Below are 13,791 nucleotides of genomic sequence, written 5' to 3'. Positions count from 1 at the left end.
CTTAATCAGGAATTTAACTGAATTATTCTAAGGCACTCTTTAAATGGAGAAAGTCTAGACCTACTCTTCATAATAACAATTCCCACCAAGAGCAAGCACTTGGCAACAGTGGAGTGGAAAAACTTTCTTTTATGAGGCAGAAACCTTGAGCAGAACCAGACTCAGGGTGAGTGGTCATCTGTCTAGACCATGTTGGTTCAAAGAGGAAGAAAGTGGAAGAGATGGAGCGAGAGAAAACTGAAGAAATGATTGAGATAAAAGTACAATGAATACTAATACTACAATGATGGTGATAATAGCAGTTAAGGTAACTGTATCCATCTTAATAGAAGTCCACAAACTCAGCTTGGACATTCATACTGCAACACTAAATACATTTAAAAGTAAGAAATAAAAGATGAAATATTGAAAAAACAACATTTCTATCGTTTATACTGTACATGATCATAAAGATTACTATTTTTTCTCTCCACTTGCCAGGCCACTGGGTTATTATTGTTAGGATGTTTATTTGCAGTTTGCAAGTGTAAAGAACTGATATAATGTCATCAATATTACAAGCAGACTGCTAATTAACATAGCTGGCAAATTACCAAAAAATGGCATTTGATGAGAGCAATGAGTGGGCAGGTCCTTTGAGAAAATAGAAAACTGTGAAAAGCTCACCACCTTTTCAGATAAGCCCACAGTGAGTGTGTGTGAGACAGGCAGCTGGCCTTGAGATTTCTAACACATTAATATTCCCCAGAGCAAACTTAACACTTGATAGACAATATGGCTTGCTACTTCAAGTGGTCCCTCACATTTCTTTCTAGTACGTCTTCAGTCTTTATCAAAAGGACGGAAGTGTCAAGAGGTATCATTCTATTTGCATTTGAATAGAATTACCTAGTAATACCCTTCATGGAATACCTGTTTTATGATCCACTGTTGCATGGCATGCAGTAATAAAACAATAAAATAAAAACTTCACAATGCATAGGCTACAGATTTATCAAATTATGCATGAAGAAATAAATGAGCAAATGTCGAATGATGACTGAAGAATTAAATGATTGTAAATTGCATTGTATGTGCCATTCATTTAATCTTGTAGCACTTTAATAGTATGTTTTAATGTAAAGTGTGCTATAGACACAAAATTCATTATTATCATTATTGTTATGAATTAGTTTTTAATGATTTCACTAGTGGATTTTTTCCTCCTGACCAATATATTAAACATATAGACCTTCAAAAGTGTCAAGGACACACTAAGACACATTCTCCACACATGTTGTCAAATTGATGCATATGTACAATTGTCCTTCGTAACCTTCCTCAAACCTGACAGACAGGGCACAAAATCCTGTCCCATCCCTTCGTCTTTGTGTCAGAGATTTCCAGCCAACTATGCCACTGTATCACCCAGGGTAAACACAGTGTGTATCTCAGAGTTAGTGAAGCAATCATGCAAGGCCCGGACTAATCTGTGACACCCGTGAGCCATTCCCCAAGACAGACCAGCAGTGACAGGGCCCTGCTGCCCTGCGCCTGGCGCTACACCCATCACCACTAACGTCTTTATCAGCGGGACAGATGGATTGCAGGCAAACATATTCTCCTGGTCATCATAGAGGAGAGAGTTAAGGGAAAAGAGGGAGAGAGGGAGTGCAGACAGAAAGACAGACAGGGACAGAGAAAGACAGCAAAATTGAGTGCAAAAAAAAAAGGGGCAAAAAAAAATACAGAGATTGGCTGTCAGGGAGTTTGAGTGACAGCAGTGATAAGGTCCATCATGGTCTTGTTATGAGGAGCTGGGGGGAAATAGGCCCAGTCAGACATGGCGTAGAATTAGCAGAGCCAGAGAGGAGACCAGACAGGGAGAGCAAGTGCTGAGGAAGAGAATGAAGACGGGATGAGGACAGTGGAAGACAAGGAAGAATGAAGTAACAGAGAACAGAAGAAATGTGAAGGGCAAAAGCTGTTCAGAGTGGGACAGGGGACAAAAAGTATGTGTCCCCTCAGATACCAGCAGCAACTGGTGCAAAATTTAACATCATCCACAAAAAAAACCTAAAGTGCAGCGTAATATCAAATTCAACACAGCACAAAATGTCCAAGAGACAGTGGACATAAAACTAAAAGTAAACACACAGAGATAATATAACACCAGCTGCGATTGAGATAAGAAATTCATCAGGAGCAATATCCATTTTCGTTACACGACCATGCATATCTGGAACTTTCAGACGACAGATCTACCGAGGGAATCCGTATCAGTTTTTTCTTGTTTCTCCTCCTTAAAAAAAAGCAGGATTAGCCCCTCGCTATAAAAATTAATCAGGTCTGAGCCCAATCCCCTACAGAAGGCACTCTCCCAGCAAAATGTAATACATTTCCAAGTAAGTAATAAGGATATCTTAGCAGTAAGGATACCTTAGCTTGTGATTTTTATGATTTTAAAATGGAAGAAACATTACACAGATTCATTCATCCTTAAAAAGGGCTAAATAAGGGGAAAAGAAATGGCAGTTCAGCATGCCCTTTAACTAATTATAAATCTTACAGGAAACTAAGGCTTTAAAGGTTCCTGTTCTTCTGACGAAGATCTACAGTATGTGATCGAAACGTTGATCTTATAGCCTACAATAAACATTTGAGGAGCTACAACAGTGTGCAGGCTTCAGCCTTTTTCTAAAAGGCTTTAAAGGTTCCTTGCTGATGTGCAAATTTTCAATTTCTCTTTTTGATTATACAGCAGGTGGAAGGGCCATATTATCGTGCGAGTGCTAATACAGTGAAGATACCAAAGCACTTAGTCCATGGAGAAACACATCAGGCTGTACTCTGAAACCTAGCATTAAAATGAGTGGTCAGGACTTCTTTAACATTGTGATGCAACAACTAAACTCTTGCCACACTCAGCTCTAAGTCATGCACACCCACTCTCACTCTCAACCCTGCAGGATTTGTTTTTTTCTGAGTGTTTCTGAGATGTTTTGGATCAGCATCCAGTAAGTCAGAGAAAAGGCTCAGAGAGTCCTATTAGAAGTGGAGGGTAGCAAGCTGAGCTGTCCACATCCGACATGGATACTTGTTCACCGTTAGCTGTGTTTCAAATGTACTCTATATTCCCATATCCCATATTGTAGAAAGGAAGAAGAACCTAGCTAGTCTAAGCTGTCTCTCCTTAATGGTACCAGAAGAAAACACAAGCTCAGTTGGGACACACCAAAGTCTAACAACAAAATGTGTCTTTGTAGCAACAAAACTAAAGAAAGCATTCTGCAGAGAAACATCTGGATCAGTGATCATTAGGTATCCACAGTCACCTTCTCATTTACATGTCAGTCTGTCTGCTGATCACAAGAGAGGCTCAAAAGTTTAATGTTGTTGTTTGCTAATTGTACATAACCAATCCTATCTTGTATCAGGGTGGTGACATGTTCCAGTTAGTGTTGTAGTCCTAGTGTGTCTCCCAACAACACTGGCTCTTAAATATTAACTGCTGCCAGAGGCCTGAAGCTTCACAGCTGTGTCCTGTGGATGTGGATGTCAACATACTGTCATGGCTCTACAGAACAAGAGGCTCAAAATAATTACTTTCAAAATAACACGAGTCAAATTGGAAACCAGTGCAAGATGTGGGTAAAACTAGATTTCTTTCTTGTCTGTTTCAGTTTGTCAATTAAAAAAAAACAAAAACAAAGACAGCATATCTAATTTAGACCATATTCAGAAGTTGAGAATTATTCATTTTCAAAGCAGAAAAATGTTGTTCACATGTTCTGTAATTCTTGAATAATACAACTTCAAAACTTCAATACAGAAAGATGAGGAAAAGAACAGAGTCCCTGGATCTAAGCAGAAGTCGAGTGGTGCTCTGAAGTTATGAATAGCTCTCTCTATGCATAGCGCTGCGGTAGGTACGAGGGAAAACAGAGGCCTTACATGAGAATTATGTTAGTAGAATTCAAACAAAATGTCAACTCATAAAACCCCGCAACAGTGGATTTAATGAATAATAACAAGGTGGAACACATCCCCTGCACATTCATATGCCTGCTTTTTTCTTTTCCTCTCTTTGTATCTACCTTGTTGGACTTTTTTTTAATTCATCTTTTCATCCTTCTCTCTATCTTTCTCTGCTTGAGTTCGACTCACAGACTGGAAGTAGGGCTTTCAGGGCTTACATCTGATCCTTAGGAGGTGGTGTCTTCAGAAAAAAGCAACTCCAGGTTCTTCTAAACTAAAGGGAAGGGTTTTGGAAAGCTCTATGAAAAGACGTGAGTAGCCTATTTAGTTAAATAATTTATATGGTGAAAGCTTTAGAGGTGCCACTGACACAGACTAAGCACCTACTGTATACACACAACCACAAACTTACACACACACTCAGTATGATGGCGGTCATCTCAGAGGTCATAGATGATTTATCGGCAGGTTGAGATCGGTCAGGGAGAGTGGAGGGTAGAGGATTTATACACGGAGCTTAGCACCTTCAAACACTTGTTTTTTAAAAGCTCAATTTCTCCACGCCGTTAAACGGATCTCTTCCTGCTGAGAAATGAGAACATTAACTGGGACATGGACATGGTGCACTCTGCATGGCCCTGCCGAGCCCTCTGAGCTGTAACATTTCACATCTGAGCTGCGCTCCGTACAAGCTCCGCTGACACCCCAATGCATCATGGAAGGACTGTAGGGGAAGTTTGGTTGGGGCAAAGCATGATGTGTCTCAAAATCTGACAACAGCTGTGGGCATTTCCATTAAAAACCACACAACTCAATGTTACAACTGCACCTTAAGGTTTTTCCTATTTTATATATTTATTTTTCCTACAGGACCCTTAGATTTTTTCCTGTTTCCACACCTCCAGAGGTGAGAAGAAGGGATGAACTGGGGAAAAAACAGCCATAGTAGCAGCTTTTGACAAATTCATCATGAGTTGACACAAACAGGCAATAGATGCAATTTATTGCGTGCCATTTTCAGTTGTTGTGTTCATGTATATTATTACATTTTATTTTATTTTATAGCGTGACTCACAGGCTCCCTTTTAGTCTATTAGCTTTTCACTAATACCCCAAGGCACTGCTGACTAAACAAACCATCAGTGAACCACAACACGTCTACTCCCCCTCCTACTCACAGATTCCCTTATCTTGCCTCTGCACCCCTATCACCCAGGTACAATGACGTGTTCTTACATTTCACATAAATTATTTGAAAGCATATGCACATCCACAGGGTGTTTGAAGCTTGAAAGGGTGTGCCAATAGATGTATGTCACCTGAGACTTTGCAGGGTGCTGTAGGCAGAAGGTTTATCAATGTGTCAGAGTTTGTATGGTTTAGCAGAGTTCTGATACATACATTCACCCCATTCTTCTGGATGACTCAGTATCAGATTTTCTCATGGTACAAATATTCACCAGGACTCAGAGATTAACTGAATAGACTTTAGTGGTCAAGGGTCAAACAATAAGGTTATGATGACCTCAAATAACACTGTTTTGGCCTTTATAACATTAACACCATAACACCTTGAATGAACCTCTTCAAATTTGACACAAAGGTCCAACTAGAGTCTATAGACTCACTATGAAGTGATTACTTTTTGGTAGGTTACAGTGACCTCACAAAACATGGGTTTGACCTTTCTGAATGCAGTGCATCCAGAAATATTTAAAGGAAATCCATCTGCACAAATGTCCACTTGGGTTCAAGGGCAAACTTTAACTAGTTTGGTAGTCAAAGGTCAAAATCACAAATCCATTACACATTGAGGAATTTCTTTAAATCTGGTTCACAAGTCAACCTCTGTCATTTTTTTTAGCAATTACTTAAGATTTTACGCAACAATCATGACAAAATTTTATCCGAATGGTTAATATTTATATGACTGTTGTTAATAGGGATGTACTGTGACATGAAACTACTAGACAACCACGAGGCAGTAATTCCTGTGATACTTTCCTATGTTGTTGTTGTTGTTCGTAGTAACATAGGTTCCAGTAACACAGAAAAGTTAGGATTCACTCCTTACACAAGAAAACTTTACAGTTAACCTTGTGCCACATGGCAATGCATATCTTATGTTCAGCAGCAGCCTCAGTGCCATGTGAGAGGGTATTTCTGAAGCTGGGGAGGTAATTTATAAGAAGACCAAACATTTCTTGCCAGACAAAGGGAAGAAAGTTCTGATTTCAAATTAAAATCAATAAAAAAGTCCCTTCTGTCTTTCCCCAAACAGTCCTGCACTGAACTTCTGAGTGTGGCCCCTGCAAGCACTGAATGCCAACACAAATTGCACCTGTCATTCACATTTATGATCAACTTTTTATTAATATATTTAATAAGTAATGAGTCAACAACAGTGTGATAACAGATGGGGTAGCAGGGCCATTTTGTTTTCTTCCTCACATCTTCAGGAAGCTTCTTGTGGTGTCTGAGACCTGTGCTGGGTTTTTGCTGAGCTTTACCTTTACCAGACGGGGACAGACATGCTTTTATATGAGAAAGCTAAAGGCCACCACCGACACATGTCTTTGAGTTGGCAAATGCACGTGTATATAAAATGTGGGGGCAACTGAGCATAGCGCAGGTGACTTGTTTCTCAGAAAGGTTAGGTGTGTGACTGTGCAGTGATGTTTGCTGGGGATTTAAATAGTTGGTCCATCTGTCAAGCAATATCAAGAGGTAAAAGTTCAACTCTGCATACTATAGTATAGTACAGTACGTACATAGCGAGGTTAAGCTATAGCCCATCGGTTCAAATATCATTAAAAAGAAAAGACAATGCTGTGTTTCATTAGAAATAACTTACAGAAACATTGCATGAACTGGCTTTGTGTTATATGCTCTGAATTATGTACATACGGCCACACCATTGCAGGTTCATCTTACTCTCTCTCTTCCTCCTTTCCTCACACCCTCTCTCTCACACACACATACACACACATATCAGACATTAGACACACTCAACAAAGAATGTTATGGCTGTCAATGATCTACATCACCAAATTATGAGGTAAGTTACATCTATCACATATCTCTCTGAACCAAGGCTTAATCGATTAACATGAGGATAGGCTGAGTCCCTAGGTGTTGAGTGCTACTGGTTGGAGCTTAACAGAGCAAAAATAATGACAAAGTACTGTAACAGCAGATCTAATTATTGACTAAAAAACATTATTTTATAACACAAAAAGTCAGAGCAACAGATTGGTGTGATATGACCATTGCACCATTGCACTGGTGAAATTATTTTTATCCAGAATTTGGCAGGTGAAACACAATCGTTGTTTCTAAAACACAATAATTTACTGTTTTGCTTTTTTTTGCTTTATCTGTCCATCATTACGACTGGATATTATTTGAATAGACAGTAATTATGGTAATAATTGTAGTGCTTGACCTCCTGTTTGTTGTATGTAATTTTACTTTTAACTGTGCCACCGGGTACCACAAAATATCCACAATCAGAACAATTGTTATTCAAAATGTCGTATTCACAACCATGTCATTTATAATGCAAATGAAAGTGGAACTGACATTTTAGACTAAAAAAACCTTCACGGGGCTGACCACATGCCTCAGTAATTCCCCCAATTAGTTACAGAACCTGGCCCTAACCAGGCTAACCTTGGTTGTAACTTGCTATTGGGAAAATCTGCTCTGTTGATGTGTTTTAAGTCCTTGAAGAAATGCATTATATCTAACTCTGACTGACCCTGACCTCTTACATCCCTGGAGGGGTAAACAAACACTGTTTTCCCAAATAATGTCTGTAGAGCTTACGTGTGAGCAGCAAAGGGATAAAAAGGAAGATGCATTGCTTAAAAGAGATAGAGAGGAAGAAAGGCATGTTTCTCACCAGCGGATGTGTGAACTCAGGGGCATGGTCGTTCTCATCTGTGATGGTAATGGTAGCCGTGGCTGTTCCTGTTAGGCCCACCTCACTTCCTGCCATGTCCTTAGCCACGATCTCCAACTCGTATGTTGTGGTCGGGAGCGTCTGCAGAATAAAGACACAGTGACGCAGAGTTAAAAAAAAGAGAAGACGTGAATTCAGAAAGGACAGTGTTAGAAGGTTTGGAGTCAAACAAACATGCAGACTAACAGAGAAGGTACTGTATAAGTATTAGACAAGAGGATACACAGGAGAAAAGGCATAAACACACAAAACAATGAGCATAAAGGCAACGCAACTGCAAACACTCAAACACAGTAAAAGAAAAAAAAAACATGGCAGCTTCTGAACTTAACACACACACACACACACACACACAGGAAGTCACCGAGTTTATCCATGAGAATCTATTTGTGAAGCGAATCATGGAAAAACCATTATTAGATGAATAATTAGCTACCTGAGCGATTAAATTAATCCACTCAAACCAAATGCAAACACTTACCATCATGTTCTAAATTAATGTAAGACACTTTAACAAAGCTTGAAAGCTCCAATAACGTTGTGCTACAGGCAAGAGCCCACTATTCGCTGCATGAGGCCAAAGAAAAAAAAATCACCACACTGTAAATATGCGCTCTCACGCTCAAGTACTAGTGCTCAAAGCGCCGGTAAACACTCGCCACATCTCTGGGGGAAAGGCCAGGAAATCACATTTTCAAATTCATACATGTAAGAACAGATAGGATGGTTAAAAAGGGAAAGAAAAAGTGTCCCTAAAGCTATGCCATGTGGGATCAAAGTGTAAGCATACGATGCAAAGTTTACGCTCATCCATTTTAAAGATTCCCAAGAGCTTAGAGCTGGATTTTACACATCTCCCACAATGCTTTGGGGCACTAAAGATCAAGACAAACTATTTTCCTCAACATAATCTGTAAAATTACTGCGATCATTCAGGGGCCTTGAGATTTTCAAACTCTCCACACACCATTTTCATTTGCTGGTTCGATATTGGAGATAAAAGAATGACTCACAAAATAATAAAACCTAAAGTTAACCCACGTTCCCTCATGCATGGAACACAAATTAAATCTAATCATTCTGCATTGCTACGCAAACTAAACTTCATTACAAAAAAAAGCTTTCCCAAAGCTAGAGTGCAAAGCTCCAAATAAGATACAAAATCAATTTACTGGCCTTCTAGCATCTGCAATCTATATAACAATTGGAGAATTATAGCTCATACATACGGATGACATTCATAATGATCATAGCAGCAATAATCATTTGCTGTCATAATTCAAACCTAATACTAATGTTGAATGTTGTATATAAATAACAGGAGGCAGGGGCTGGTAAAGCCAACATTTATTTATCTGCTGCAGTGTTTTCTCCCTGCTGGAGGTGTTAACTGTCACATGCTTAATAAACTTCATCCATCTGTCTCACTGAGAATGCTGCTGGAGCTCTCTCCTGCATTGTAGATTCACCTTTGAGCACGTGTCGACTTGTCTCATCGACCCCTGTTACAAAACACAGAGGAGCGAGATGATCCGTGCACATCAACCCACAGTGGAATATGCGCTTATACACACACACAAAGAAAACAAATCAACCTGGTTGTTGCAATTTGAACCGGAGAAACAAACAACACGTCATTCAAAAATCCTATTTTTAAACAGCAGATATTCAGTCCCATAATTCTTTCTCGTACTTATTTTCTTGTTGTTTTAGTCATACAGACAAGGCCTATGTTCAACACAATAACTTAAGTGCCTATAGGAGAGTGTTTATGGGGCAGCTGATGGCCACTAATGTACCGCTCAAGCTGAGCCAATTTCTTAGTGTAGTGATATTGGACAACTGTTCAAGCTCTTTATGAAAGTGGTTTTGCTAGTTAGTGAAATATTTTTTTTCCAATTTCAAGTCTTGTTTACAGCATTGAATGAATCCATTTAAGCAGCAAGACCAGAAGCAAATTGTTATTAGTGATATTATTATTATTATTCTAATTTTGTAATTTCACTTTTTTTTAATGCTCTCAGTCATGAAGCAGCTCAAAGTTGGCAGGAACAAAAACAATTTATATTGTTTAAAATTGTGTAGATTCGTCACCCTTCTTGCTTTAGTGCATTCGCTCTGTCTAATCTGAACCCAGCAGTGTGTTTGCATGATTTTCTCTGCCTCTTTATTGTTTATAATACGGTTTACTGAGGGCGACTCGTGACCCACCATCACTGTCCTCAAATCCTCTGCTCTAGTCAACGTGTGTCCATGTGTGGTCTTGTTTTTCTTCATTAGTGGGGTCTGAAAACTGGACTCTGACCGTTTAGTGGGGAATGAATACCGGATCCCAATGTCAGTACAGTTTTTGTGTGATGCCTGTTCTTATCATAGATAGTGCTCTGTAAGGCAGGCAAGGGGAGATCAAATGATCAATGGTCAGACACCTTGAGGGTTGTTTTAATTATCACATCAGCCGGAAGACTATTAAGTGAAATGACACATTGAGGTCAGGAGCAACATAATGAGCTAAGGGTCAATATCATGTAATATGTACTAAACTCCTTTTCAAAAAGTACTGTGATCAAGAGAGGAATTTTAAATGTACAAAAGGTGAGCCCTTGCATTAACATAAAATTAAGTATGCTCTGGGTATCACTACATAAAAATCCAATGAAAGTCAAATGAACTGAAAACAGGAAAGGATTTAGAATACAATGAGTGACAGGGGTGTCCCTCACAAGCTCCTGCTCAATCAAACACTGAGCAGGCAGATGGTGCTCCACGGACCTGTGAGTTTATTAAACCCTTGCACACCATCACACATGAATGCACGTGCACAAACTGCACACACAAACACAAACACACACACAAACGTACACATTTGCCCTCCAGCTGGAGAAGAGCAGGGCTCTGGGATACCTGCAGTCTCTGTGGTGTCTAAACACATTGAGCGTGGCCTCCTCTGGTGACTGACAACGTCTTAATGAGTATTTCCTGAGTCTCAACTCAATTATAAACTCCCCGGCAGTACTCGGCCAAGAAAAGATGTTCACATTCACTCTGGGCGAGAGTTACAGCAACAGGGAATTTTCCTTCCAGGTGTCAGAAAACTTCTGGCTGGCCTGGTGTTGATTGAGACACTCTCCGTCAAACTTTTCATTTTTTAGCTCCTTGTGTGCCTGGCAATCCGTAATTAAACTTTTAGGGGGACAGCAAATTTTACTTTTTTGCTCATTTTTTCCAGTGAGATTCGGGAACCAAAACAAGCAAGAATATGAACATAGCATTTTCACATTATTACAGGAATTACCTAAACAAACATGCTGTAGTTTACCAGAGTTTGCTGTAATAGGTAGGCTGCTGATGTGAGCTTGACCATGATGCTGGAGTAAAGGTTAAGGGGTCACCAAACTCCTCCAAGAAACAAACTAACAAGGGAAACAATGATTCCCAAACCTAATTTCATGACATACTGTATAAAATCAAAAAATCAAAAATGTCAACTTCCTGATACAGAGCAAAGCCAGAGGATTGTCAAAGTTTGTAGGATTCATACTCTTGGGATTATGCATGTCAGTACACATAATTTAATTTATCACCGGCCATCCAGTTGCTGTTGAGAATCTGGACCAGATGTGATCTTTGGCCAAGCCTTGGACCATCAGAGGAACTGGTGAATGTCGGAACGGAAGAAGTCACTGTATCCACATGAAGAATAGTGCTGCTTTCTTCCCAATGTAATGGATAATTTTCTTTGTAAAACACAAGTGGGAGAAAAACTAGGAAGCCACAAGTGATTTCCCTGAGCGATTGTGTTTGTGAGAGCTGACATGAAACTGAACAAAGAGCTAATGAAGTCGAGCATACCAAATGATATGACAGGCCTTGTTTCAGAGACATCTGATCTGAGAATGACATTTCAGACCGTCACATTCTGTCTTGAAAGGATTTCATCAAAGCCCTTCGAGTGAGGGCTGATCCCCGGCACAAAGCAAAGAGCAAGAAAAAGGATGAGAGTAAGAGACAGAGGAATGGAGAGGGGAAAGGGGGAAAGTGAAACAGAGCTGCCTGACATCTGAGACACCACATTAACTCTCTGAATAGGTGTGATATTATAATCAAATTGCCAGAGGGTTCTTTGTTCTCTCTCCAAGCCCTTCACTAGTTCTTGCTCTCAGAACCAAACCACTGGCTATTGCAGAGGCCTCTTCAAATGCTTAGAGAAATAATGACACACATAAAAAGGCTTAGGAGAAAAAAAATCAAGAGAGCAGAGACAGATGAAAACCTACTGGTGACAGCATTTCCACAAGTGCAACACTGTTCCTCTCAACTTTGTGTCTTCATCTCCCTCATCTTTATACCTGTCTTCCTCTATTCTTGGTGGAGATATTTTCACAAAAATTCAGACATTTCCTTTTTCCCTGGCATTGAAAAGACAGCCTCATTATGTGACAAGTAATCTGTGGTCTCAGGCTTTCAAAATGACTCTGCTCCCATTTTGTGTTCCTCACTCGTCATTGGCTTTTGTTTGGGGATATACACAAGCAGAAATATAAGTCATACCAAAGAATGGCTGTCCAGGATGCAAAGTTAATTTTGTGTTAGTAAAATGCTTCACTCTGGATTGTTTCCGCTGGTGGTTCCATCCATCATTGTCAAAGCCTGTTCATATTTGCATCTGCATCCCTGTGATGTACAGGAACTGTTCCACTAATATTTATACAGCTTTAGGACTGAAAGCATCAACTGACCGCTTCTCTGTCAGCATCACTTAAGTCAGAGCAGAAGCGGCTGCAAACAAGACGTGGGGCTCAATTTTAACAATCCAAAGCACATATACATTTATGTCGTGTCCATTTTGCTATTTTAACAGCAGTCAAAACAGTCACTGCTCCAAGCATATGGCCCAAAAAAAGGCATAGCATGGAAACACTGCCATCTCTCATTCTCTTTAAAAGCCAGGTGTGCTTGCACCTTTGTGGATGCCGGTACAATGAGTTTGAATCTATTTGTGGTCAGCTGATTAAATATTGTGACTGACCATTGACTGACTAAAACTCTACAGCCAAACTAGTGGTGAGGACACAATGGTTTGAGCTAAATGCCACCGTCTGCAAGCTGACATGTTTACAATGAAGATGTTTAGCTGGTATAATTATACTGTGTTATTATGCTTACATCTGTTAAATAGCACAGTTTCAATCTGGGCCATTGTGCCCCCAATTTATATGATATCAGTGATATCATAAAAGTCCATCCGTTGCCTACACTGCTTGTCTGTGCAGCGAGCCAATCCCAGCTGCGTACTCTCTGGACAGGTTACCAAAACAACCTCACACACCCACATTCACATTTATGAGCAATTTAGATTCATAGTGTGTCCTCATGTCTTACCACTGTGTGAGGAAGCCAGAGAACACATGCATTGATAGCACTGAAATAATATTCTATAAAACAGCTAGACTTCACTCTGCTTTAATTTCACATCTTTGATCTTACTATAATCAACCCTCTTTCAGATATTCTAAACTTTTAGCGGGGCATATTGCTGGACAGTAAAGCAAACAGCTCATTAGATAATGGCATGCTGCCTGCAGATGCAGATCACAGATCAACCAGAATACAGCCAAATTACAGTAGGTTGGGAATCTTTTAAGTATACTTTATGTTTAGAGGGGATAAGCTCTGTGTGTGGATGCGTGTGTGTTTACTGTCATGAGCTTTACTTACTCCAGTATGTTGGGTTGCAGGTGACATTGTCGTGCCAGTTTAGAAGACGCACTTTCATGTATAATTTTGTAATGCACAGTTATAAATGAAGGGATTTTTTTTTTTTTAATTCCAAAAGTCTTACTTAAACATTTTAGCTCCACTTCACCTCA

General features: G+C 39.7%; 1 protein-coding gene across 1 annotated transcript in view; it reads right to left on the bottom strand.

Moving 5' to 3' along the window:
- Nucleotides 1–13,791, bottom strand: part of cdh13 (cadherin 13, H-cadherin (heart)) — a 306,474-nt gene that overhangs the window by 62,631 nt on the left and 230,052 nt on the right. The window contains exon 8 of the mRNA XM_083974351.1: nt 7,862–8,002. Within this exon, the coding sequence (XP_083830477.1) occupies nt 7,862–8,002 (141 nt within the window). The remainder of the gene's footprint in view (nt 1–7,861; nt 8,003–13,791) is intronic.

Source organism: Trachurus trachurus (assembly GCF_905171665.1).
Source record: "Trachurus trachurus genome assembly, chromosome: 6".
In the NCBI taxonomy this organism is placed as follows: Eukaryota; Metazoa; Chordata; class Actinopteri; order Carangiformes; family Carangidae; genus Trachurus; species Trachurus trachurus.
This window is presented reverse-complemented; position numbering and strand designations above follow the sequence as displayed.